Raw genomic sequence first — 27,355 nt, forward strand, 5'->3', positions numbered from 1 at the left:
TAAATAGTATCAACTGTACTATAGTATCAAAATTAATTTGACAATACTACAGCATACCCATGCTGAAAAAATATATTTTTAAAACTTGAGACAACCAGGAAATTGATTAAATGAAAGGAGACATAGCTCAGCTAAAGGTGGTCAAGGAAATTAATATTAAAGGGGCACTCCACCATTTTTACACATGAATTTCAGTTTACTCATCATAAGGAAAACTCTCAGCCTGGGAAAACAGTTGCATCATGTTTTCCTTGACAGAAGTCAGAAAGCCTGCGTTATGAACTGGGGCCACTGAGTTTGAATGATGAAGACATTCACCAGGCAGTAAGGGCATACAGAAAGACTATCAAGGTGCATTATGGGAGGTGTTGAATCCAGGGTTTTTAGGGACTAAAAGTCGGGATATTCCGCCTCGATTTTGACTCTTTATCTGTCTCTTGTCAAACATTATGGAAATGAAATACTAAATTGCTGGAGTGTCCCTTTAATATATTAATAGGTGAGTCATTTAATTAGTAAGTCGGTGAGCGTAAATGTACAGCCTTTCATTGTATACATGAGCCAATGCACATACATTTAGCTGCAGTGTGCATACTGTAGATTTGTATCAATTTAAGTGTGTTGCAAGTACACGTGTGTTTGTGTACAATTGTATATAAGATATATATAAATAAAATAGATAAATAAATAAATACAGTAAATAAATATAAAGCACACATGTAGTCATATGAAGAGATGAAATATTAAAAAATGAATGATGATGTGAAACCAAAGCACATTAAAGATTACTATTCAAGTTAGAGGTCAAACCTACATTTGTTTGGTTTCAAACGAAAGAATACCCCTCCTATGCAGATGATGTTGGTGTATACATGTGTGTGTGTTTAGCGGATGGGGGCCTTCAGAGCAGCATCCACCTCCTCCTCTGGCTGCAGCGTGTGCCACTGGGCCACTGGACGCCTGGGATTGGCCAGCATGTCTGACCAATGGCGTAGCCCGACGCCTGAGGCGCCATAGCCAAACCAGCACTTGCCAATGGCGTCGTTGCTGCCCAGCTTGTCATAGTCGTACACAGTGATCACCACCTGGAGTTTCTATACGTGGAGACAGCAGAAGAGAAGCTATAGTTAGATTAAATTCTTCTGTATGTATATATTTCAATTAGGCTGATAGGTAGAAGTAAATTGTTCTTCGGTCGTCCCGATTCAACTGTTGTCAGATCATTAGACGTGCGTTATCAGTCGTAATAAGCCTCATAGATGTGGGTCAGTCGGTGCCTGCTACACCAACAACGTTGTAAAAGTGAAAGCAAAACTTAAAGCAACAAGTTCTAACCAACACATTCTCACTTCCAACTCGTCACATACCGCCGCTTGGTTAGTGCCGCTCGACATCGGAGACCGACACATGGGGTACCCCTCTTGTGTTACTTTTGGAAGCACCAGGAACAGTGTGTCAATATACGCTTGTTACATGAATAGTGTTCTTTCAAAATAAATTTCAGTTTTCTCAGGAAGTTACGTTTAAGCAACACAACCACTTAGACAGGGTTAGGAAACAGTCGTGATTGACATTAATTTCACTGACTAGCGACTCACATGACTCACGGGACTGACGGTACTAACGAGTCACATAACTAACAACTCACGGGACTGACGATACCGATGAGTCATGGGACTTCAGACGTGACAAAATAAGTCAACGTTACTTTTAGTTTCACTAAAACTACTACTGTGTTTTGTGTCCCATCCATCGCCCCCAACCATGGGGTTTCAACACTGTCTGTACTACCGCGCCTGACTTCCACTTTTGCTAATACATCATAATTACTATGGTCGGTAAAGGTCGCTGTCGTCTTCTTTTATTCCTTCTTTTCGTGATCGCCCATATGAATCAATGATCAAACCTACTAGCAGGTATAGTAGGCCCCTTCTAACCCACATCTATGAAGCCTAGTGTACAAACCTGGATCTGGGAGAAGGGGATCTCGAAGCTAAAACTCTCATTGAAGTAAGGATTCAGAGTGTTTTGTTTGACTGACGTCTTCTTCTTCTTCAGTCGCTTCCCGTTGTGCTGCAGCACCACCTTAACAAAGGGATCTGAAAGAGAGACATGACATCAGATCAGAAGAGCCATCAGGATAACCCTAACTACTATCATTTACCAGTCTTTAGTACAAGCAACATGCAAGTATGTGTGTTCACCTGACAGTCCTCCAACATCCATCTTCTTCAAGTTCTTGGCTTCCATGATGTTAATCGTTAGCTTACCGGCCGTGGGGACGTAACGAAGGGAAATGCAGACATCGCCCAGCTTCTCTTGCTGTCAGGTACATAACATATACATGGATAAGTCATTTTGCACAGTGCTTTGGTGTCTTTAAATGTTGGTAATGACTGTTCTGAACTGATTCATTGTAGATGTCCCAAAAAATCATGTACCTCCTCTTTCTCTCCTCCAACCAGATCCCTCCATTCGTGTATTGGCTGTGCGAGGTCTATACTGTTCATGGGGATCTTGATCTCGCCGATGACGTCATGTTTACCAAAACGGTCAAAGTCAAACACCTGCAGCACCAGAGTCTGACCACCCAACTCACTATAGGGTATCTAGAGAGGGAAAATAATGTTTACTCTAAAGTGCTTTGGAAACTTTAATGTTCATGTTGGATAGTTTAAAAAATGCTACTGATAAAATGATCTACAGACCTTAAAGATGAAGGTCTCATTAAAGACGGGACAGAGGTTTTTGCGCTGGATTTTGGTCTCAAACTTCTTCTTCTTGTCTGGCAGCATGTAGACTTTGACATAGGGATCTGAGGTCCCACCAAGGTCCATGGCTGCAAGGTCCTGAGCCTGGAGGATGCCGACTATCAGCTGGAGAAGGAAGGTGAGATAAGTTTAACTGTAGGCATCCCTGGATCCTAAATCCTGAAATGGAGCTAGCTATTCAGAATAAAGAGCAGCATCTTTGCTTTCCTTCTATTGTTGAGCTCAAAATTCTTTCGTGTTTGTGTTTGAAAAGTTGGATATTGGTGTGTATGCTTGCAAAATACTATGTGCAGGCATGTGTGTGTGTGTGTACCTGGTTATCATTAAAGTTATAGTCCAGTGAGTACTCCAGTTTGCCAAAGTTCTCCTTCTCCTCATCTTCCTTCCCTTCCTCTCCCTCCTGAAAGGAACACAGCATGGTTAGCAGGTAACAGATAATTTTATTAAGCAGATTTGATATATAATATCAATCAATGTTGACCATACAGTGAAAATGACGTGAGATAGGGTTAAGGTTGTAAGTATTTTGCGGAGGCCTGAGTCTTAAAAATACCCTGTGGAGTTTTTGACCACTTGTAGACATGTCTTCAACTTGCATTCTTTCTAATAGCCAGCAGGGGGCGACTCCTCTGGTTGAAAAAGAAGTCTGATTGTATAGAGGTCTATGAGAAAATGAGCCTACTTCTCACTTGATTTATTACCTCAGTAAACATTATAAACATGAGTTTATGGTCTCAATCGCTAGTTTCGAGTCTTCTTCAATACAGCATGATGTTCTTTTGGTAAATTATGGTCCCATTTAGACTAAAATAGATGGCTTTTGGGGCGTGGCTACCTTGTGATTGACAGGTCGTTATCTCGGCGTTGTGCAGTCTGGGAGTTGTCTGTGTTTTCATCTTACAACTTTAACCCTTTCACAGTGCGTTTTCAGTTCATGAAAGTTAATTGTAACATTTTGGTCGCCTAAAATATCTTGTTCAGAGTTTGGTTGTACTTAGCTCTACCCTCTCGTGTCACATCTGGTTGCAAAAAAAACAAGATGGCGACGGCCAGAATGCCAAAATCAAAGCTTCAAAATGGCAGTCCACAAACCAATGGGTGACGTCACGGTGACTACGTCCACTTTATATACAAAGTCTGTGGTTTTTATGAGTGGGTCTCCATTTTGTTTGTCAAAATGTCCCAAAACATTGGATTTGCAAATATTTTCTGAGCAAGGAAATGCATTCACGTATTAGTAAGTAACACTGAATGTGAACATTACTTTTGTTTGTTTACAAGAAAACTCCACAGAGCACCTTTAAGGTTCCACTGTGGTTACCCCATAATAGCCACCCTTTGAACATATTGATCATACTATCAGTAATCATGAATAAGCATTAGGCTTCTAAGCATACACCAAGATGCAGATTATTTTATCCTTTTGGTTTGCAACAAGTAAAGTTTTAACCTAATTCTTTGAAATAATCTATATTCTATATTGATGCTTGTTACCACAAACTCCTCCAATCCCAACAGCAGCTGTGACTCTGTCATCCCTTTTGGCTTTTGTGCCCAGTTTAAGCTGTCAATTTGTCCATTACTAGTCTCAACCTGGATAACAGCCAAACAGCTGTGAAGCAGTGATTGCAATCAGTGCAGCTCTTATTGCTGGTAACTCCATCAGTTTGCCTGTGGAGAGGGTGTAGTCAGCCATGTGCTTCTTCTGAAACACATGTATCATAATACCCAGTTGCATCTTTTGACCTGCCCCTTCAAGGAGAAGTTCAACATTTTTGAAAAATATGCTTATTCACTTTCTTGCTGGGAGTTAAATGAGAAGATCGATGCTACACTCGTGGCTGTACATTAAATATGACTCTACTGCCAGTACAGTAGCTGGTGAGTTTAGCATAAAGACTGGAAACAGGGGGGGCTTTGTCCAAAGGTAACAAAATCTGCATACCGGCGCCCACCTGGCGTGTGTCTTTTCGCTTTTAAAACTATGTCACCACACTCCCAGTGCACTTTCTCGGAATGTTTACTGTTGCTGTGGATGAGTTTACATTGTAGTTAATGGAATTCATACCGGAGTTTCATACCGGCGCTAAGGGGTGCTTTGTGCAGTGGTGCCAAACGTCGATGGCCATAACAAAGCCTTGGTATTTGACGCCCTGAGAATGTGAACGGGCTGGTAGTCATTGTAATGTTTTTCTCAGTCAAACTTTAATTATTACTCTCAACTTCAGCTGTTTTAGATTTGTTTTAGACCAGCTGAATAAGTGAAACCATCAAAACTCTTACTGCTTACTTGGGAAAATCTTTGTAGCATGTAGTGTACTGTGTAAATATTTGACACACTTCTTCTGCAGCCACATTGGTAGCAGAAAGAATTACCATGTGACAACTCAGGAATGCACAAGGCCGAACCTCTCTACCCCATTTCTCACCTTCTTATCATCTCCATCCTCTCCATCCTTGTCCTTCTTCCTGCGCCCTCGTCCTCCCTTCCTCTCACGGACCTTCTTGGGCTTCTTGGTCTTGTTGCAGCACTTCCTGTAGATGCAGAATCCCATGCAGGCAATAAGGGCAAGGACCACGAACACAATGGCTCCCACCGCCCACATGGGCACTGGAGAAAGGAGGCAGAGGAAGCAGAAAGGCAGGTTGGTACTGTGTAGTTAGATAGGAAACAACAGTGACACTGTCTGGGTGAGGGGTTTAATTCCTACTGAGGTGAGCTGGACTTCTGAACCATTTTGTTAAAGCACTTGTTAAACAGTGTAAGATTGGTGTCATGTAAAAACCTTCCATGGTTGTAAATAAGTTTGAAGTTTTTTAGCCATGCTAGCGTTGTGGCTATATGGATGGCAATGTCGCTCTGTCTGTTGATTGGCCATCACTGGTCTCGTCTGAAATATCTCAACAAGTATTTAAAGGATTAGCATAGAATTTTGGGCAGGCATGCATGGCTTCAAGAGGATACATTTTAATAATTAAAAAAATTTTAAAAGTCAAATACTTAAAAAAAAATAAAAATAAAAAATGTTTTTGACCAAATACCTGCAAAACAAATGACATTTAAATCAGCCTCAACTGTGCTTTGTTTTTAACGCTAATTTGCAAATGTTAGCATACTAACAAGCTAAACTAAGATGGCCGACGCAATTGGCCCTATGTAGAGCCAGTGTTTGGTTTGTCCGTTCTGGGCTACTGTAGAAACATGGTGGTGCAACATGGTGGACTCTGTGAAGAGGACCCGCTCCCTATGTAGATATAAACAGTTCATTCTAAGGTAACAATAATCACATCTTAGTTTCAGGTGATTATACACTAAAGAAAACATACTTATTATTGTTATATTCTATTTCTGCCAATAGATCCCCCTAAATCATAAACATTGGACCTTTAATTTCACAATGGCAAAAATGTTGCTTTTATCCAAAAGCAACATTTTAATTCATTTGGAGTTGTGTTTCTGTCCACCTTGTCAATCTAAGTCCAATGTGTACTCTCTTTTTGCTCTGCTTTTGGTCTCCACCAACTCCTGTTTAGTTACTAAATGCTCCACTATGTACATCAGCTAACTGTCTGCTGTTTGGTGCTGAGCAGGTAGTACAGTCTAGTATACAGCTTTTTAGCTGATATCAGCTGCCAGCCAAAAATAACGCTTAGAGCGTCGGGAATGAACCAAAACAGTAAAGTTGTAGACTGGACAGCTAGATGAGCTGAAACTCTCTATAAAGCTCCATAAAACCAAGGGGAGCTGCAGATTTTAGGTGATTATACTCTGTAGGTTCATCACTATGAACAACACAGTGAGCGATATATTATAGCTGCTTTAACAATTGGGTCACGTCTGTTGGATGAGAGTAATCTTTTAATTATAATTATAAATAATTATAAGTTATTATCTTGTAATTTAAGAGTTTTTTAATTTTTATGATTCCCAACTTTTTATAATTTTTTTTCTTTTCTTAGCGGAAGTGGGCTTCCATACCTTTTGGCAAGGGAGCCTAAACAACGATGTTTTTAAGCTGATGAATGGTGTGTCTCCATAATACCTCCATAACAATACACTCTATTATAACTTCTGTTGAACTTCTCTTGCAGAAGGCATTTAAACCTCAACCGTCAGTACAGAGCTGTTGTTTTGCCACCTGAGGAAGACTTGGCGCACATTTATTCTTTAAAACAGGAAAAAACAGAATGGTACAAGACATGAGATGGACTTACTCCTGAGTTTATGATCTTGAAGAGCAGAACAGGGTGGTCACATGAGGAAATGAGAGAGAACAGAATGAAGAAATGGAAAAACATGAGAAATGAAAATGAGATGACATGATGGCTAGATGATGGGATGGAGGTTATAGACTGATTCTTGTTAGGTCTCTGAATTCGCCAGTGTATCTGCTGATTTGGCTTCAATTTTTGACAGCCTCGAACAACATTGAAAATACTATCGCCACACAAGTACTCTGAGCCTCATGTTTCCTATTTCATATGTCCAATAGGACATGAATGCACACGGTATGTTTACTTGTTGTTGAGCAACGCATCCTAAAAAAATTGTTTGTATGATATCTTACGAAAGGTTATTCCTCATTTTTTGTGTTTTCCTACAAATGTCCAGCAACACATGTCAATTTTCAATTATATGCATAACATTTTTTGTGTTTGCGTTGTCTTTATGTTTGTATTTTGTGTATATTTGACGTATATATGTGTGTATTTGTGTGTGTGCTCACTTGGCATGTGCGTGAGCTCATTGAAGAACTTGTTCTTCATGTTGGCGAACTGGTGGTTGGAGTGGTGCGAGGGAGGAGGCGCAGGGTGCTCCCTCTCCTCCTCCTCCTCGGCCGCCCTGCGCAGCCGCGCACCGGCCACGCTGACCAGTCGCATCACTGCTCTGTGAAATCAAAGGAGAGCAGACAACATACGGTTAGCGACTTTGTAATCATTAAATCTACCGCAAAACACTGAACCTCCAGAGCTAACAACACATTTGTTTTCTCTTCCGATGTGTCTTTCATTCAACCTCATGCTATTTGACCTTTCACCTTGGCTTTAATCTCTTTAATCCTCTCTCACTCGCTTCACTCTCCTGCCTCTCACCATTCATTCACTCTTTAGTTTCAAGCATCTCACAAAGACTAACAGACCTTCCTCATCAAGGACAAATACTTTTACTTCATTGAGGCTTTACTGAAAAGGAAGTATAATGATGGTGTGAAATTCCAGTGGTGAAGGCAGTACTCAGATCCTTTTCTTTAGTTAAAGCGGCAACATCACAGTGTAGAAACACTCCATTAAATACAACTCTTGCATTCAAAATGTAATGTAACAATGGTTAGCTAATACATTTGTAAGAAAGTTCTCAAACTGCAGAGTAACATGTAACAAAAGCTGTACACACAATAGTGTCCCCTGAAATGTAGTGGAGTAAAAGTATAATTTAGCGTAAAATGGAATAAAGTAAAGTCAAGTGTCTTTAGAATTCTGCTTAGTTCAAGTACAATACATGTTAGTCTACTAGCATGCATTAGCATACTCTAGCCCTACTTACACAAAAGTTTCAGGAGAAAGTAATTCAATATTGACTATATTGACATTTATCTATCCCAACTACTAAGTAAAAGAAAAAAAACATGTCAGCATCCAACTTGTTGTTCAGAGTTGGAAAAATCTGGGAATTTCTGACAATGACTTGGTGATGAGAACTACAAACATCTCAGCAAACTGTTGGCAGAATGGCTGCAAATGCACCACTGTGGCAGTTACATAAAAAATAAAATCCAATATTAACACTGATATAATTAATTCAGCTAATTTTAAAGGAGCTATACACTGCTTGTTACACTGGTTTAGCTTGGTAACAAACTGCTGCAAATATGGAACACATTAAAAGTTGCTAATTTAGGCTATTTATCTGGTATCACTATGTCAAGCGCTAACGCCCTTGATGAATGAACACTTCCAAGTTGGAATTAGGGATGTTTTTCCTGTTCGTCCCATTCTGATGACATTGTTGTCTGAATAGCTTTTTGGCTTACGTTGACCAGAGGAGTAGAGTATATATTAGGGCTTCAGTACAGTTGAGGAATTTGTACTTAACTTGACTATTTTTATGTGCACATCTACTGTATATTTTTTCTCCCAATATTCAAAATGAAATGTAGTTTTTTTCCACTACAGTGGTTTCTCTATATGAATATATGAATACGTATCCTAAAGATAACTCCAAAAATGATATGATTTAAAATACCTATATCCACTCACTAATTCAAAGCTTAATTTACAATAAATCTCTTCTACGTAAACACAAGAATTACATTTATCTGCCTCTCTTACTATTCTGCATCCTTTTTCCATTTGTCCTCCTCTTCCCATGTTCATCCCTACTTCCCTTGTTGCTTCCTTCCTCCTCTCTTCCTCCTTAACCGTTCCTTCCTCCCTGCTTCCCTTCTGTGATGGCAGTATGTCAATAAATAGTAGAATGGTGCTCTGCAGCTCATTACTTGCACAAAATACTCCCTCTGACTTTGTGACGGCAATGCTGGTGGATACACACACACACACACACACACACACACAGGACCCTGAAACTGAAGATCCAACCATTTGTGATTTTATTATTTATACCTGTGCTTATCCTACTGTGGTGTGTCAAAATATCTTCTGCCTATTGAGTAGGCTACATTATACCAATACATAAACAATCTTAACAAAATGGACTATATAATTATTAAAATGATTAAAATTGTTCTATTTTGAAACCCCAGTTAATATCAGTTTAACCCTTTAATGAGGCATACTTTGAATTTACCTCAGTAAGATATGAGACTTAAAAGGTGTATAAAGTGCAACTAGAAAGCTGAGTTTGCCTTTTGCCAAATCCCTGCCTGTGGCCCTTCGTATAGACGCAATAAAATAAGACAGATATCAGTTTCTGGTAATCATGACAATCTCTTTTGTGCCCTGTAAAGAGTTCAGCCTGCACACTGACATTTAAACACACACACAGACACATATGCCCCACCCACGGTTAGACAGCCCTCTGTCGCTGCGCAGCGATGTAACAAGATTAATTGCCAAAGGTAATCCAAAAATCCTTCGGCTTAAACAAATTAAGGACAGTTTGCCTCTCTGTGTCTCCTCCCCTTTCTCCGCCCATCCCAACATTATCTCTCCTTCATTCTTCCCCTCTGTTGTTATTTATCCTCCCCTCATGACAGCTGGAATAGAGACCTACACACGCAGACGTTCATACACATCATATATCCACAATGACATGTGATTTAGGTGGCGAGCTGTGTTACATTGACCCTTTATCTCCCTGGACTGCATAAGCAGAGGATTAGAGAGGGAGACCTCAGTGTGTGAGTGTGTGGATAGATGACTTGCCTCAAACTGCATGTGATTATTATAAAGTGGGCATGTCTGTAAAGGGGAGACTCCTGGGTACCCATAGAACCCATTTTTATTCACATATCTCGAGGTCAGAGGTCAAGGGACTCCTTTGAAAATGGCCATTACAGTTTTTCCTCGCCAAAATTTAGCGCAAGTTCGTGGCGTTATTTAACCTCCTTTGCGACAATCTAGTATGACATGGTTGGTGCCAATGGATTCCTTAGGTTGTCTAGTTTAATATGATGCTTGTATATTCACTCTGCTGATGACTACTACTGGTAAGTACTTTGGATAAAATCACCCACTGAACTCTCTGTCACTCTGCTGTCTCTGCCAGGATGCATAATGATTTTTTATCTCAAGTTCAGAACCCCCCCAAAAATCAGGATGATGACCAGATTAAGGCTGGACTGCTGCCATAACATCAGTCACAGAAACAAACATCAGTGAGTCAGAAACCTGGTCACGTTGATGATGGAATACATGTCTTTATCTGGATATTGCAAGATGGGGAAATCATGCTGCTTGATATGAGAAAACTCCCAAGAATATAGCATTTGCCTGGTTAATAGTTTGGGAAATCAAGGCCAGGCAAGTTTATTTATATAGCACATTTCATACACAAAGACAATTCAAAGTTCTTTACATATATAAAAACAAGATAAAAGAGCACAAAGTGCATAAGATAAAAGATGGAAAATTAGTTGGAGCTGCTCTGGAATAAAAACGAATGCTCCACAAACAGAAACTGGTTTGTAGCTAAATTAGAAGCATTTTTAGGTTCCAATAAGCTAAGGCTAGTATATAAAGTGATTAACAACTAATGCCGTAGACAAAAGGTCTATAAAAGTCTTGTCAACAGAGACATGGTTTGTCAAAATATGACAACAGCCTTCTATGTTAACATAGGAAAGAACAATGTCTGACATATTGAACAAAACTCACATCTTGAACAATCAAACATGAGTCATTGTGTGGCAAAGAACCATCGACGCTTGCAATATAATGGCACAAAAAGCTTAGAGAAAAGGCTCTGTATGCAAATTGCACACTACAAACAGATCTGTGAGGTGAGCAAAAGAAAACATCAAAAAAGGGAACTAGAATTACCGCCTCGCGGTTGTATGCCTCCGTTAACCAGTCAAGCTGCAGTTTACTTTACTATTACTACTACATCATTTTATCCTATTAGACATTTGTGTGAAATTGTCAGAATTAGCAAATTAATTCTTGAGTTATGGCTAAAAAAATGTTTGACCACAAAATTCAAATCAGTTCATCCTTGAGTCCAAGTGGATGTTTGTGTCAGATTTGAAGAAATTCAATCAAGGCGTTCCCAAAGATATCACAAGAATGGGACAGACGTGAGGTCACAGTGACCTTGATCTTTCACCGACAAAATCAAATCAGTTTGTCAGACGTTTGTACCAAATTTGAGGAAATTCTCTCAAGGTGTTCCTGAGATATCACGAGAATGGTACGGACGTATGGCAATGTCGGTTTGTTGGTTTGTCCACCACTTTGGTCCAGACTGAAATATCTCTTTCTATTCTTTTTGTAGCTATTCATGGTCCCCAGAGGATGAAGCCGACTGACTTTAGTGAATCTGATGTTTCCTCTAGCGCCACCACAAGGTTGAGATTTTTGAGTTTTTAGTGACATAGCCTATCTTGACAACTTTTGGATGGATTGCTGTGAAACTTGGAACAGATATTCATGTTCCCCACGTAATAACTCTGGTGATTTCGTAACTTTTCCTCTAGCTACCGTTAGGGTCAAAGTTTCAATTTGTCGAATATGAACAAATGCCTGCATCACTAACAACATTTTCATCAGCGTCCACTGTACTTTATGTTTAGTGCTAATTAGCAAATGTTAGCATGCTAACACTCTAAAGTAAGAGGGTGAACAAACATGGTCAACATTATACCTGCTAAAAATCAGCATGTTAGAGTTGTCATTGTGTGCATATTGCCATGCTAGCATTAGCTTTTAGCTCAAATCACCGCTTTCCCAAAGTACAACCAAGTAGTTGGAAATAACCTTTACTGTGACCCCAGTAAATGATCTGAATCAGGCACCAATGAGATTTTTTCTGGTCTTTGGTTAGTTCAGTATGCCTACTAGAAATACTGTCCTTAATACTGTCTATTTGTTAAAATTTGGCAACTTGTAATGTATTTGATTCTTAGGTTTAGAGCTGAAACGATTAGTCAATTAATTAATCAATCAATCAACAGAAAATTATTTATCAACTATTTTGATAATTAATTGTTTAAAAAACAAATCTCTGGTACCAGTGTAAATATTTGCTGCTTTTCTTGGGATTCTATAATTGTAATCACAATATCTCTGGTTTTAAAACTTGTGATAGCCATTTTTCACTATTTGCTTACCTCTCATGGACCAAACCATTAACAATTAATCAAGTACATAAGCAGCTGATTAATCATAATGAAAGTGATAGTTAGTTGCAGCACTAGAATGTTTTCATACTAATGCATACTGCATACTGTTTGTCATTTACTCTGATAAAGCATTGCATTATATTTTTTAAATACATTTGAGCATAAATGCACAGTATATAAGGCCTCATGTCACCTCCAATATTTCAAACAGCCATTGTAGTTTGAGCTAAATCGTAACCAGATCTTGCATTGTTTTGCCTTTTAAAGGCTCTCTGGTCTGATCTCCCTGCAGACAGTTTGGAGGTGAACAGCCGGCGGAGGGATTTTGTCAGTCTAAAAACTCACGGCTCTGAACTGAGCTCGAGGCCCCATTAGGCTTCTGACACTCTGCCCGACTATTGGAGGTATTTACATGCACACGTTAGCAACTTTGGCTTTTGTTGACAACTTGAAACAACAGTCAGTGTGTCAGTGTGCTGACTTGACTATGACTTGCCCAAAACTGCATGTGATTATCATAAAGTGGGCATGTTTGTAAAGGGGAGACTCGTGGGTACTCATAGAACCTATTTTCATTCACATATCTTGAGGTTAGAGGTCAAGGCACCCCTTTGAAAATGGCCATGCCAGTTTTTCCCAAAATTTAGCATAAGTTTGGAGCGTTATTTAACCTCCTTCTTGACAAGCTAGTATGATATGGTTGGTACCAATGGATTCCTTAGGTTTTACAGTTTCATATGATACCGGTGTCTTCACTTAGCTTTGAAACTGAGCCCGCTACAACCTCCGAAAGATCAATGGCGTTAATGCGTTAAAAAAATTAGTGGCATTAAAACTAATTTACGTTAATGCGTCATTGTTGCATTAACTTTGACAGCGCTATTAAAAAATGACTTATTTACTCTTACCCATTCTTCTTTAAAACCCTACCAAGTTCTCCAGATGTGTACGCTGATGTATATATTATCAAATCGTCTGCATACATTGCAATGGGGGCATAATCCAAAATTAAAGTTCCCACTGGAACTTTGACTTAAGAGAGAGCATTTGTTCATCTTGAAATGTTTTAGGTGAGATAATGCTAATTTGAGCATCATATTACTGTACCCATCATTCAATGTTTCTATTTACTCTGTGTCACTCTCTGTCTCTATTTAGTCTGTGCATGTGATACCGAATTTGTTTTTATAATCCTCAGATCTGGCAGTTACATTTGACCTGTGGTGACCTGTAAAACTGCACGTTGCTTGTATTTCTGCAGAAATTTAGGATAAGATCACTGTAGTTAAGATATGGGTCTTCTGCTGTTTGCTGTAGATCTGCAGCTTTGTACAAAAAGCCACAAGCTCCAAGAAACACAACAGTAGCCTATGTGTGCACGGTGCAAACAACCATCCATTCCAACATCAAGCTGAAGGATTTAAAGTTTATAATACCAAACACAATGTCAGAAACTTCCTAAAGGCTGTAGAGGTAAACATCACTATTGTAGAGGTGTATTGCGGGTGATAGCACGTGAACACAGACTCTGTAAATAGACGTGCATTAGCCTCCCATAATCCACTTAAACTAATCTTTGCCAGGTTTGGAAAACATCCTCCACTATGCATTAAAATCAAATGTTTCTCTCATGGAGGAACTTTCCCAGCGACATGCATTCATCAAAAGATAAAGAATAACATAAAAATTAGCATTTAAGTATAAAATCCAATAGATGAACATTAACCTTGTGCTCCTTGTAAGCACAGCTGCTTATTAACAGATTTACGGCACGACTGAAATACATTATGTTTCATGATCAAGTGATTTTCAAGTAAGATCACCAAACATTTGTTGTTTCCAGCTTATTAAGGCTCGCTTGCTTTTTTCTGTTTCCATTATAAATTGAATACCTTTACGCATTTTGAGTGCTTGTCTGGAATAAGCCATTTTAAAACACATCATTTGGCCATGGTGACAAATGAACTAATAACTCTGAGATAAACTTGAATACAAAGTGAAAACATCATGTAACTCACCTTATTTAGTGTCACTCCCTCTCAGTTCTTTGGTTTTTATTTAATTTATTTTTTTGCATCCAAATGTACTCTTGATAAATCCACCACCACTGACTGATGAGAAGTGTTAAACACAACTCCCTCTCTCTCTCTCTTTCTCTCTTTCTCTCTCTCTCTCTCTCGCTCTCTCTCCCCCTCCCCCTCCCCCTCCCCCTCCTGTGTTAATCTCCACAATATCCCTCACTGCCAACGATTTACTGTCCACCTACACTGCAAAAAAGTCAATCTTTCAGAGCCAGTTCATCTAACACTGTCACTTTGAATCTCATTTCTCGCGAGAATAAAATTTGAACATATTCTGGTACAACTTTAAGAACTTCGTTAGATACAAGTGTAATTCTGTTGAATAAGTGAATTAATTACAAATCAGGAGACTTGCGTTGCAGTAGAGGTGGAATTATTTTATGGAATGGAAATGAATAACTGTTTTTTGATTACATTTTAATTTGTATTTATCATTGTTGTAGGTCTATGGTACGACGGTACAGCGGAGTATTAGGGCCGCATTGAGGAAAAAAAAATAATCTGAGATTACGAAAATAAAGTCATAATATTACGAGAAAAAAAGTTTTAACATTATGAGAATAAAGTCAGAAGTTTACGAGAAAAAAAAGTCGTAATATCAAAATAAAGTCATAATATTACGAGAATAAAGTCATAGGTTTACGAGAAAAGAAGTTGTAATTTTATGAGAATAAAGTCAGAAGTTTACAAGGAAAAAAAGTCGTAGTATTATGACAATAAAGTCATAATATTATAAAGTAGTAATTTTACGTGTTATTTTCTTTTTTTTCTTGTAAAGTTCTGACTTTATTCTCGTAATATTACGACTTTTAATATTATGACTTTATTCTGTAAATCTCAGATGTTTTTTCCCTCAATCGGGCCCTAATACTCCGTAGTACATTTGCACTTGGGCCCTCACTGCGTTAGACTTATATACTATATACTTAGACTATAAACTGTGTTACCTTCATCACAATGCTCAAATGTTTTGCGGCTCCAGACAGATTTTTAATTTTTTTTCTTTGCCTGAAATGGCTCTTTTGATAGTAAAGGTTGCTGACCCCTGCGTTAAGGTGTCCATATTTTACAGTGTACCAGCTCTCCCTGCAACCCCTAATCTGCTGAAACAGTGAAGGGACGCTGATTTGTTGTCTTATTTAAAAATACAAATAAGGATGAAAATAGACTAGTGGTTAAAATTATTGCATTTATTTTCCAAAAATAAGCTGAATTAAAGAGAGCATTATTCAAAATGATCTGTGGTTGGAGCTCGCGGAAGTTTAAAGTAGTTGGAAGTAGTTCAATGTAGTTCAGTGCTTTCAGTTCAGTCGCCCTGCTGGCTTCAGCACCTTGGACAGCAACCAACCGAACAGAGCGGTCAGTCATAGGAACTCTTCACCAAACAGTATAGAAGCAAAAGAGGCAAAAATCCTCATTTAAAATCATTATGTCCTAAAAGTTGTAAAATTAACTAATAGCTGAATCCAGAGTTATTTTCCTCGGCATAATGAACTGCACCGCCTGTTCTGCCCTCATCAAAGCATCCCCTTCCTTAACTAGACAGACAGATAACTCATTCAACACACTGTAGTCAATGAACGATGGAATTATTGCGCACCACCGTTAGTATTGACAGCATGACAATGGAGTAAAACTGAAATGAAAAAGAGAAAATAAAGGAAACAATGAGTAAGATAAGCCTCATTAATTTATATTTCCATCATGCCTATCATATGCCTCATAAAGCATATGTGATATATCTGTGTATATACTGTATATATCAGGGTCAAAGGAGAAGCAATAAAGCCTGTAGTAAAAAGAAGCAGCACCCCCTAGTGGCTGCAACTGAAAGTTCCTTTTCCTCAGGCCAGAACACCACCCTGCACGCTCATATGACATATCTGGTTCTGTCAGCTTCCTTCTAGCTGTATGCGGCTGTAATAATGGACACATTGGCTGTAATTCATCACTTTTCTTATCTTATAATAAACCCATGGGCTGTATGCTGTAAGCCTGTACCGTGGAGGATGTATTAACGTCTCTGTTTCCAAACAACCGGCTATCAGCCAGTAGTTAGTAGTGCTAGTAGCATGACATAAACAGAATTTAATGGAGTTGTAGGCTATTTACTAACGCGCAGCACAAAAGCACAGGATACAACCTCTTATACATCCATGGTCTGTGGTCGATTGGACATAGATTTTGGAGCTCCTTGACATGAAAAAGTTTGAGATATGTGTACTGGCTTTTTATAACTTCAATTTATGTCCATCACTCACTTTATTATCCTCTGGGAGGCATCTGGGCAAAAAGTATAAATAAATAAGTATGTACATAGTTATAATAGCATTTTTATTTATAATTTTTTTTTACTGTACTATGAGCTTTTTTCGACATATTATCCTGTGAGTTTTTTTCAATATACTATACTATGACTTTTTTATGACTTTTTTTCAACATACTATACTTTGACTTTTTTTTAGACCATCTATACTTTAACTTTTTTTAAAACAAACTATACTATGAATTTTTTTCAACATACTGTTGTATGATGTTTTTTTTTCGAATATACAATACTATGACTTTTTTCGACATATTATACTATGACTTTTTATGGATATTTTTTATGACATACTAAACTATGACTTTTTTAATGATATTTTTCAACATACTATGACTTTTTTTCATAAAGTTATTCGACATACAATACTATGACTTTTTTTCATGAAATTTGTCGAAATACTAAACAATGACTTTTTTCATGACATTTTTCGACAAACTATACTATGTCTTTTTTTCTACATACTTTACAATGTTTTTTTTTCATAACATTTTTCGACATACTATACTATAACTTTTATAATAAAATTCTTCGACAAACTATACAATGACTTTTTTTCATGACTTTTTTTCTACATACTTTACTATAACTTTTTTTATAACTTATTTTCGAAATACTATAGGATGACCTTTTTTTATTAAATTGTTTCAACATACTATACTACGACTTTTTAATGAAATTCGTCAACGTACTATAATATGACATTTTCAAGATTTTTTTTCCAGACATTTTTTCATAGCATTTTTCATAAAAACTCATAGTACAGCATGTCATCAAAAATGGCATAAACAAACATGCACTAAATGAGCAATAACTTGATTGGTAAGATGACCGTGCCTGCTTCTGTTACAGTTTTCATTGCAGTCTTTGTTTGTCTAAAACAAATAAATCTAATCAGGAAATTCTTTTTAAAATGCTTAAGTCAGTTATTATAATTTAGACACACATCAACTGTACGTTTTTTCAGCACACAAATATGTTTAATATTTAATCCACACAGATAGAGATCAATGCATGAATTTCCATACTGAACAAAGAGGATGGGCTTCAGTGTGTCTGGAGATTTACAATAATCCCTGTACACATAATGACAACACATCACTGTTCACCTGCTTCACAACGAACCGTCTGATCAACAGCCAGTCAGATGAGAGAAATTAGTCTCGGACTGAACCCTTGACACATAAAGCACAACCCCATTCGACTGGTTTAAATAACCTTGTTCACACGACTCTAGCATGACATTTGATTCACATCGGGGGTTCATTTGGGGCCTGTTACCGCACTCTAAGTCATTATATCCTCATGAGGGTTGTTTTGATCAGGATAGAAAATGAGCAGACGTCATTAATCGAGACTGTTTAAATAGACGTGACTGCGAGATTGGATGCAAAATGTTTTAGATAGCGGCCAAAAAAGCCCAGACTTCTGTACTGAATCTGACATGCTGTAATTTTGACTTTCCATTTTCTTCCATGTTGTCGTAAAAAGTGACCCAAACCTATTTGCCATCCATTACAATCTTGAAGCCAAAACAAGTCTGTATGCTGTCTTGTTTTAACTCACACACACTGTCAAAAGACACCTGCATCCAATAACTGCATTTAAACATATCATGGCATAAATGGTTATGGATTACTGATTAGCTGTTAGAAAAATCAGACAGGTTTCTGGTGAAAATGCAAGTCACTGTTGTCATTCACATTTTTGTACTTCTTTTTTTTTGGTACAATTGATGCATGTTAGGGCTCAGGGCTTTCCTTTAAGACAAGGTGGAGGCTTCACAGGTGACAAACTAAGTGTAGGAAGAGGAGGATAACTCTGGGGCAGATGCAGGACAGTTGAGGTAAATATAGGAGGAGATACAGTGTGCTTACAGGGTGAATATAAGATCGATGCAGAGGAGGGAGGTAGTTATGAGGCTGGGTTACAAGGCTCATGAAGATAGTAACAATGCCCTGTGTGGGACAGAAACAGGATGGCAGGCAGATTACTAGATCAGAGGAGGTACTTACAAGGCATTTAAGTTACAAGGTGACGGGGCAGGAGGGGATATAATAGTTACAAGGGTACGATACACGGCTTGGAGGGTCGTTTTAGAGCCAAGGGGGAACTTTTACATGACCAGGGATAATTACAAGGTTTGGGTGGCTGGAAGCTTTTGGGGGGCAGGAGGAGATTTCTTTAAGGAGGTGAGTGGGTGTGGGTGTTAAAGCAGATCCAGGTGTCACTCAGGTATGTAAGACACCTGCCAGACGATGATGTGGCTCCGCTCAGCTTTACACAAAGCAGGTTTTATCTGCGATGTTCCACCACTGTCTGCTTCTGCCTCTGTCTCATCATCCTCTCCATCTCCTGAGGAAAACAGGTAAACAGAAAGCTCAAGAGCTGTAATTCCTCAATGAACACATATCAAACTGTATTGTGCTAATGATATGTTAAAGTCTATTTAGTTTCTTGATTCTGTATTTTCTAAACCAACATTTTGACATACAGGCATTGCATTTTTATAAAACATCAGGAAAAGCTCTATACATATTTAAAGGTCCCTAACGTGCTCATTTTCAGGTTCATACTTGTATTTTGTGTTTCTACTAGAACATGTTTACATGCTCTTCTGTTAAAAAAAACCACGTTATTTTCCTCATACTGTCTGCCTGAATATGCCTGTATTTACCCTCTGTCTGAAACACTTTGTTTTAGCGCATTTTGAGGGAATTGCAACAGAAATGCGTTGCTAGGCAACAGCTTGGGTCCATGTGTACTTCCTGTCAACTGATGACATTCACACACACTGCAACCAGGAATAACTGGGACACATTTAGAATGTTTACGTTAAAAATTGTGTCAAGGGTCTAAATATTGTATATTTGTGACATCACAAATGGGCAGAAATCCTGACAGCTTGTTCCAAATGCAGAGTTTCTGAATACGGGCTGTGTGTATTTCCCTGTGGATTGAGTGTTTCGATACTGTCACAGTATTTATATAGGACTTAAGCCTGCTTTATAATAAAGAAACATGAAAATCTCACTTTTTTATAATATGGGACCTTTAAAGAAATGTTTCAAATCATTTTTTAAATACTGAAAAGGAATACCCTTTAAAATTATGTTTATGTGCTTTTTTTTTTACATGTGAATATAGAATTTGTCTTTTATCAAAATGTTATTACAAGAATAGTTGAAGCCATGGCGACTTGTATTAAACTGTTGCGTGTTAAAATCAGCAACATCAGTACTGCTAATATTATAAAGCACCACTGTCACATTTGGCTATTTTATTTTAAGTTTTTGCAGGAAGTCTTAGTATGGTGTATTGGCTACATAGAAATGACAATTGACCTGAGTGCAGGTGTGATTGCTTACCTATACGGAAGTCGATGTAGCCCTCTCCTCCACTCAGCACCAACACATTGTGAACACTCTGGGCCTCAGTCTCTTGGGGCGCTGTTGACCCCTGCCCCTCCGATGGACTGTCAAGTACACTGCCGTTTAGGGTGGCCAGAACATTACCTGTCACACAAACACACACACACACACACACAGAAGAAAAAGAATGAGAATACCCGCGGTCAAGTTGCAGTTTACATCAATGTCTGTCCAAACTTTATCCGATTAGACATTTTTTAAATTGTGAAAATTATCATATGAATTCTTGTGTTATGGCCAAAAATGTGTTTTGTATGTAGAAAAAAGACAAACATGTCATAGTATAGTGTGTAAAAAAAGTTATAGTATGTGGGAAAAAAAGCAAAAAAAAAACTCATAGCATAGTATGTCAAAATTAAAAAATATAAAACATGGTATAGTATGTCGAAAAAAAGTCATCGTATAGCAAGTCGAAAATTTTTAAAAAGTCATAGTATAGTATGTCAGAAAAAAGTCAGTACAGTATGTCTACATTTTCTTTTTTTATAAAAAGTCATCGTATAGTATGTTGAAAAAAATTTCAGAGTATTGTGTGTCGAAATATTTTATAAAAAGTCAGTGTCGTATGTAAAAAAAAAATAAAAAAAGTCATAGTACAGTATGTCGAATTTAAAAAAAAAAAATCATAGTATAGTATATCGAAAAAATTTAATCGTACACTATGTCGAAAAATAGTCATAGTGTACTATGTCGAGAAAAAAAAGGCATAGTATAGTATGTTGGAAAAAAGTCATAGTATAATATGTTCATTTTTTTTTTTAAAGTCATATTTTAGTATGTTGAAAAAGATAAGTCAGAGTATAGTATGTTGACATTTTTTAAAAAGTAATAGTGTGTCAAGGTTTAAAAAAAAGTCATAGTATAGTATGTTGAAATTAAATTACAGTATAGTGTGTCGAAAAAAAACTCACAGTATAGTATGTCAGTAAAAAGTTATAGTATACTATGTCGACATTATTTTTAAAAAGTCATAGTATAGTATGTCGAAATATTAAAAAGAAAATACTCATAGTATAATATGTTGAAGTAAAAACAAATCACATACTATAGTATGTTGAATTATGTCAAATCCATTTGATGTCGACAAATGTCATAAAAAGTCAGAGTATAAGGTCGACTAATAACATAAAAAAGTCACAGTATGGTATGTTGTAAAATGTCATAAAAAAGTCACAGTATCGTATGTATAAAAAAGAGTAAATTTAATATATCATAAAAGAGTCACAATATAGTATGTCAAATAATGTCATAAAAAAATCCTAGTACAGTAGGAATGTCGTCAGTGTTGCAGATACAGACGGGTACAGGCAGGTTTTGTGCCTACCGGGTACAGAGACGAAGAACTTGACAGCATCGCGGTGTCCGTGGAAACAGAGCTGGGCTTGTGCCATGGAGCAGTAGGGGATGAAGCTGCCGGTGCTCTTCTCAGAGCCGTCGTCACCGTACACATGGATCACTCCGCCGGACGATGTAGGAGACACCTTATTGGCTGAGGGATGAAGAACCCAGGAGTGAGAAACTAACCAACCAGGAATGTTTACTAGCAAATCATATGTGGTAGCATGACACAGGCGAAAAAGAAACACCCACAAAATCCACATATTTCTGAAAATGAGAAATGATTTTAGAATATTTAAAAAAAAAAAAAAAAAAGGATTTGAGACAGCTAAAACACATCCCCTGCATGCAACGGATCTGGTACACACAAACATATATTTTAGTCATTGATGCAGTAGAGCACAATGATAAATAACATGCAAAGCAACCAATGAGTAAAAGCACTGCTCTGATATACAGTTAAAAGTAAAAATCATCACACCAAATACTTTTGGTGACCTTTAGCTAAATGTTCACAGATAAAAGAGGACTAATTGAGTGCCTAACATTTAATGGTGTTCACATCTTAAGTAAGCATCAAGAAACAGGTAACTTTAGGGGACATGAAGGTTTGACCGGGCAAGAAAAGGTAGATCACAACAGCAGGAGGGAGGGAGCGCTCCCACTTACCCCTCAACCCAAGGAGCTGTCCCCGGTGAAGGACCACCGCTACAGGAGGCGGAGGAGGATGAGGAGGAGGAGGAGGGGGGAGGAGAGCAGAGGAGAAAGAGGACAGTAACAGTAACAGTTATGACCAAGGCTGTCTGTGAAAGAGGGGAAACCTCTGACGGAAGGCTGGGGAACAGAAGGTGGAAAGAAAGACGAGGGAGTTCATGGGGCGAAGAGGGAGTGCGGTAAAGAAGAACACAGATAAACCGCACTACAGTAGGTGAGGAAAACGACCTTCTGTTTCGATTTTTTTGGTCAGTTCAGGCTACCTAATGATAATGTTTGATTATGAAGGCGCTGTTTGTCATGTACAGCCCATTAGCTGAATTTCAGATCATCTAAAAAAAAAATCCAAATAGTTGAAAATTTGAGCAGCCGTGGCCTATTTGTCTCGAACTAAGGAATCCAAGAAAAAAGTCCTTCTACACATCATGGTTTAGGGCAGGGGTCAGCAACCTTTATTATCAAAAGAGCCATTTTAGGCAAAAATAAAAAATAAAATCTGTCTGGAGCCGCAAAACATTTGATCATTGGGATGAAGGTAACACAGTTTATAGTCTAAGTATATAGTATATAAGTATAATGCAGTAAGGGCCAAAGAGCAAATGTACTACGGAGTATTAGGGCATCATTGAGGGAAAAAACATCTGAGATTTACAGAATAAAGTCGTAATATTACGAGAAAAAAGTTGTATTATTACGAGAATAAACTCATAATTTTAAAAGAAAAAAATAAAATAACACGTAAAATTACTACTTTATAATGTGACTTTATTCTCGAAATCTCAGGGTTGTTTTATTTCCTCAATGTGGCCCTAATACTCCATCGTACCGTTGTACCATAGACCTACAACAATGATCAATACAAATGAAAATGTAAACAAAAAACAGTTATTCATTTCCATTTTTATAAATCCACAGGGAGCCACTGGAGAGGGGCTCCGGTGCCGCAGGTTGCAGACCCCTGGTTTAGGGGCTTTAAAGGGATAGTTTGGGTGTTTTGAAGTGGGGCTGTATGAAGTCCTTGTCCGTGTTGCTGCCGGACGGGACCGGCAGCAACACGTATTTTAGCTACCTAAAGGAAAGGCCCACCTAAAAAAATCTAAATCAGTTCATGCGACACTATATTTAGAAAATATTTTCCCTTCAGTTCCTCATCAGAAGGAGCTGTCTGATGGCAAGGTAAGCGTTGAAAATATTCTAAATATAGCGTAAACTTATGCTGATTTTTTGAGGTGAACCTTTCTTTTAGTTGGCTAAATTATGTTTTGCTGCCGGTCCCGTCCACAGCTGTATATTGTTGCTTCCGTGCGGTAACTCGTAACTTTACTGTAGGTAACACACCGACTATGGATAAGTACCTCATACAACCCCACTTCAAAACACCCAAACTATCCCTTTAAGACAAGATGTAAAATGACCACATGGTGGTGCTGCTGGATTCAGATCTACACCAAAATCTCCCAACAACTTGAGATATTCTGCCTAGTAACCAGTATCCAGACAGACAAACAAATCTTACCACAGAATAACCTCCTTAGCAGAGGTAACGAACACTGTCTCGAGAGGATTGTAAGAAGATTTTGATGAGAATTAGACTCATCAAAGAACACATGTTGTACGTCACTTATTGTAAGCTGTATAAATGAATCTCAGACTCACTCTCTGTCAGTGGGATGGAGATGATCACGCCGTTTCCAGTTCCTACCCAGAGACGGTTTCCACCAATCAGAAGTGCTGTGATTCGCACAAAAGAAAAGCCCAGCTTGCCAGTACCTGTGAATTACAACCAGGGAATATAACAGGCAACAAACACAAGCATCATTCACATTTAGCAGTAAAGTGTCCATGGGTTCTCTCTAAAACAAGCCAACATATTCTCTCACCCAGCATCTTGCTGACGTATGGCTCGATGTCCACATCCTGGAGGTGCTGGTGTGTGTGCGCATGGTAGAGACGCAGGGTCGAGTCTAGCCGGATCGACACCCAAACACCGTCACCGATCCACGCAAGCTGTCGCACCTGACTCTCCCTGCGAGGGTGGGCGTCGAAGGACTTCTACAGAGCGGTGAAAGAATCGAGATGGAGTAAATCTACTTGTTATTACAGTTTTATGTTATTGTTGGACTCATTTTTCAGCAGGATGATGCAACGGCAGATTCATAGCTCACCTCGATCTGCATGCTCTTGGGCTGGATGACGTGGATCTTGTTCTTGTAGCCGCACCAAACCTTATCATGTACTACAGCCATGCAGCGGATGGAGTGATGAGGCCGACCGAGGTCCATTAGGTGGTAATTGGACAAATCCCACTGGCCATCTGTTGACAAATCCACACACAAAGTTACAACTAATACAACTAATACAAGACTTGTGCTCTGCTAAAACAAATTAAAATCCCAAATACCCTCTGATCTATGGAATATGGCGAGGGTCCCGTCAGCGAGGGCGACCAGCACACGACCTTTCACGTGTCTGCAATTAGAGAGGAGACGGAGACTGCTGCGGTGACAGAAATTCATACAGATCGAACTACAGAGTTTAAACCGTCAGCATCACTTACACCAGACTGAGCACAGAGTCTTTGAGTTTGATGGAGTGGAGGCACTTCTTCCAGTTTCCAACGGCTGAGTGGACGTAGAGCCTTGAGGGAGAACAGAGGCAAGATACTCCAGAGCAAAACCAAACTGCATATAGAGTTCAAAAGAAGCATGTCATGACATTTACATGTGCGTCTTGGATGGAAGATACATGGTCTTTTGGGGAAAGACCCAAAAAGAATCTCTCTATCCAGCGTGTGACTGATCTTTTCTTGCAAAAGTAAAGCAGTAATAATAAAACTATAAGCTGAAGGGTTAAGAAATGATTGTAATATGTGTTTTTAGATACTGTGCGGCTTCAGCAGAAGTTGCCAGCACTTCTGCTGAACGACTTACCAGCCGTTCTGGGCCCCGAGCCACATAGTGGGGGCCACGCTGGTGTAGGTCTTGGTGTCTTCACCTCCGTCCTCCGACTCTGGAAGCTGAGAAGTTTCCTCTTTGGATTGACCTGCGCTCCTGTGTGGACACACAACAGACACACTTAGGTTTTCCAATTATTTCCCGTAGTCGTGTGGATCTAATGTACTAAAAGTTGTCAGTTATCAAATGTAGTGATGCACTGATCTGACTTTTTTTCAGTCCCGATACGGATACCTGGGTTTTGGGTATCGGCCGATACAGGGTATTGATCTGATATCAGTGTTTAATTAATAAGCCGTATGCCTCACTGTGTGGGAGTGACTGGGATCATTTTATGTGTAAGGAAACATCAGGCCTGACTTAAACATTGTTTTCCTAACTTTGTAAAACAAAATGTAACAAATAAATACATAGATATAAATTTCTGAGTTCGTATTTATATAAAAAAAATTATAATAATAATAAATAATACACCAGCAACTTGGTAAAAATCTTCAAAACTATCAGAAATTAAAATTCATATGAAAACGTTTTTTAATGCAGCAACAAATTGGTCCAATTATCTATAATATATATAGTATATAAACATAGAATTTAATTGAATAGATCGGCCCCTGTCTCACCGATATCCAATCCGGTATCGGTACATCCCTAACCAAATGTACACAAACATTTATTCATGGCAATCCTGATGGTCTTTATATGGACGGACTTTGGCCTCCTACCTGTCAGAGGCGTCTGATAGACGAGGCTGGGGGTCGGTGAAGACGTGCTCAGTAAATGGTCCTGGAGGTCCAGATCTCAGCTCTGCTTGGCTGGCCGTTGACTCGGGAACCTCTGTGGCCTCCATGGCCTCCTCGGCCGACTGGGCAGTGTGAATCTTCCCATTCATGGGGGGAGCGGTGGGGGCTGAAGAACGACATTAAAATAAATAATCAAACTGGTCGGCTTGACACCTTTCCGTAATGATAAGGAAAAAGATGCAGGAGCATTGAAAGGATGAGCCCACCTTGTCCTTTGTCCATTATGGGCGTGTCAGTGCGTGAGGAGCAGTTGCTACGGGCGACGCTGCAGTTGGTGGCACAGCCGACGAGAGTGATACCAGCCAACATGCCCTCCACGCTGCCAGCATCCTCGCCACCAGCGCCTGCTCCACCGTCACCTGGATCCAACACGATCTCTCCTGCTGGATAGTCGCTCTCGCTGGCAGCTGGATACAAACACAAACATATTAACATGTCTTACTAAAAGGTCACACCCTTCAACATAAAAGATGTATAAAAATGCAAATATGACGGTTTAACAAAAACTCTCCCTCTCACCAGGCACACTGGAGATGCAGAGCACGTGGGCGTTGCAGACGTTGAACTGGTCGACCAGCGAGCCCGGCTGGTTGGCATCGATGATGACCACCTTGCTGGCAGAGTGGGTGCTGGTGAGGATCCACACTCGACTGCTCATGGTGTCTGTTTCCTGGAGTTCCTTCGACTGGGCGAGTGGAGAGAGTAGGAGAGAGGAGACGACAGGGTTTTAACACAAGGACGACTAACTGAGAAAAGGACGGATGTGGTTCATATAATCATCATTGTGTTTTGAACTACCCTCTAGTAGTAATATAACTAATAAATGTCCTAAAATGGGTTTCTACCTTCCTCTTCTCTGGGGAGCTATGGCTGCTCTTCTTGCCACCTCCGTTCTCCTCAACGTGCAGGGGGTCGCTGCCGCCTGACAGTGCTTTGGCTGGTACCACCTCCGGGCTGCTGGCCTTCCATCCTGTCAGGTCCACGCCAGCTGCACACCACAACTACAAACACACAGACACAAAATATGTAATATGTAAATGCTCAGAGATTGAAGTGCCCTCTTAAGCACATAAATCATTTTGCACAACATTCAAATAAACTTGAGTAGAGCTACAGTAGAGCTATAGTGGACATGTCGTCCCC

General features: G+C 39.0%; 2 protein-coding genes across 3 annotated transcripts in view; both read right to left on the reverse strand.

Annotated features, from left to right (window-relative positions):
* Nucleotides 1-195: 195 nt before the first annotated feature.
* Nucleotides 196-14,743, reverse strand: syt5a (synaptotagmin Va). Of its 2 annotated transcripts, XM_037791132.1 has the most exons (10): nucleotides 14,587-14,743; nucleotides 7,499-7,659; nucleotides 6,987-7,001; nucleotides 5,201-5,382; nucleotides 3,085-3,171; nucleotides 2,709-2,876; nucleotides 2,442-2,609; nucleotides 2,205-2,322; nucleotides 1,966-2,099; nucleotides 196-1,094 (listed from the first exon to the last, which is right to left on the reverse strand). In XM_037791132.1, the coding sequence occupies exons 2-10, from the start codon at nucleotides 7,650-7,652 to the stop codon at nucleotides 885-887; spliced, it is 1,236 nt and encodes a 411-aa protein (XP_037647060.1). In that variant the 5' UTR covers nucleotides 7,653-7,659; nucleotides 14,587-14,743; the 3' UTR covers nucleotides 196-884. The 2 variants fall into 2 exon arrangements, with proteins under 2 accessions (XP_037647060.1, XP_037647061.1); XM_037791133.1 differs by lacking the exon at nucleotides 6,987-7,001.
* A 3,183-nt stretch (nucleotides 14,744-17,926) lies between these two features.
* The window catches only part of mapk8ip3 (mitogen-activated protein kinase 8 interacting protein 3), a 34,856-nt gene continuing 25,427 nt past the window's right edge, over nucleotides 17,927-27,355 (reverse strand). The window contains exons 21-34 of the mRNA XM_037791556.1: nucleotides 27,058-27,213; nucleotides 26,732-26,897; nucleotides 26,419-26,619; nucleotides 26,135-26,318; nucleotides 25,386-25,505; nucleotides 25,013-25,093; nucleotides 24,857-24,924; nucleotides 24,621-24,769; nucleotides 24,336-24,507; nucleotides 24,112-24,225; nucleotides 22,411-22,449; nucleotides 21,728-21,892; nucleotides 20,341-20,487; nucleotides 17,927-19,327 (exon numbers count right to left, since the gene is read on the reverse strand). Coding sequence (XP_037647484.1) covers nucleotides 19,200-19,327; nucleotides 20,341-20,487; nucleotides 21,728-21,892; nucleotides 22,411-22,449; nucleotides 24,112-24,225; nucleotides 24,336-24,507; nucleotides 24,621-24,769; nucleotides 24,857-24,924; nucleotides 25,013-25,093; nucleotides 25,386-25,505; nucleotides 26,135-26,318; nucleotides 26,419-26,619; nucleotides 26,732-26,897; nucleotides 27,058-27,213 — 1,890 coding nt within the window. The 3' untranslated portion in view covers nucleotides 17,927-19,199. The remainder of the gene's footprint in view (nucleotides 19,328-20,340; nucleotides 20,488-21,727; nucleotides 21,893-22,410; nucleotides 22,450-24,111; nucleotides 24,226-24,335; nucleotides 24,508-24,620; nucleotides 24,770-24,856; nucleotides 24,925-25,012; nucleotides 25,094-25,385; nucleotides 25,506-26,134; nucleotides 26,319-26,418; nucleotides 26,620-26,731; nucleotides 26,898-27,057; nucleotides 27,214-27,355) is intronic.

The sequence above is a fragment of the Sebastes umbrosus genome, chromosome 14 (genome assembly GCF_015220745.1).
Source record: "Sebastes umbrosus isolate fSebUmb1 chromosome 14, fSebUmb1.pri, whole genome shotgun sequence".
In the NCBI taxonomy this organism is placed as follows: Eukaryota; Metazoa; Chordata; class Actinopteri; order Perciformes; family Sebastidae; genus Sebastes; species Sebastes umbrosus.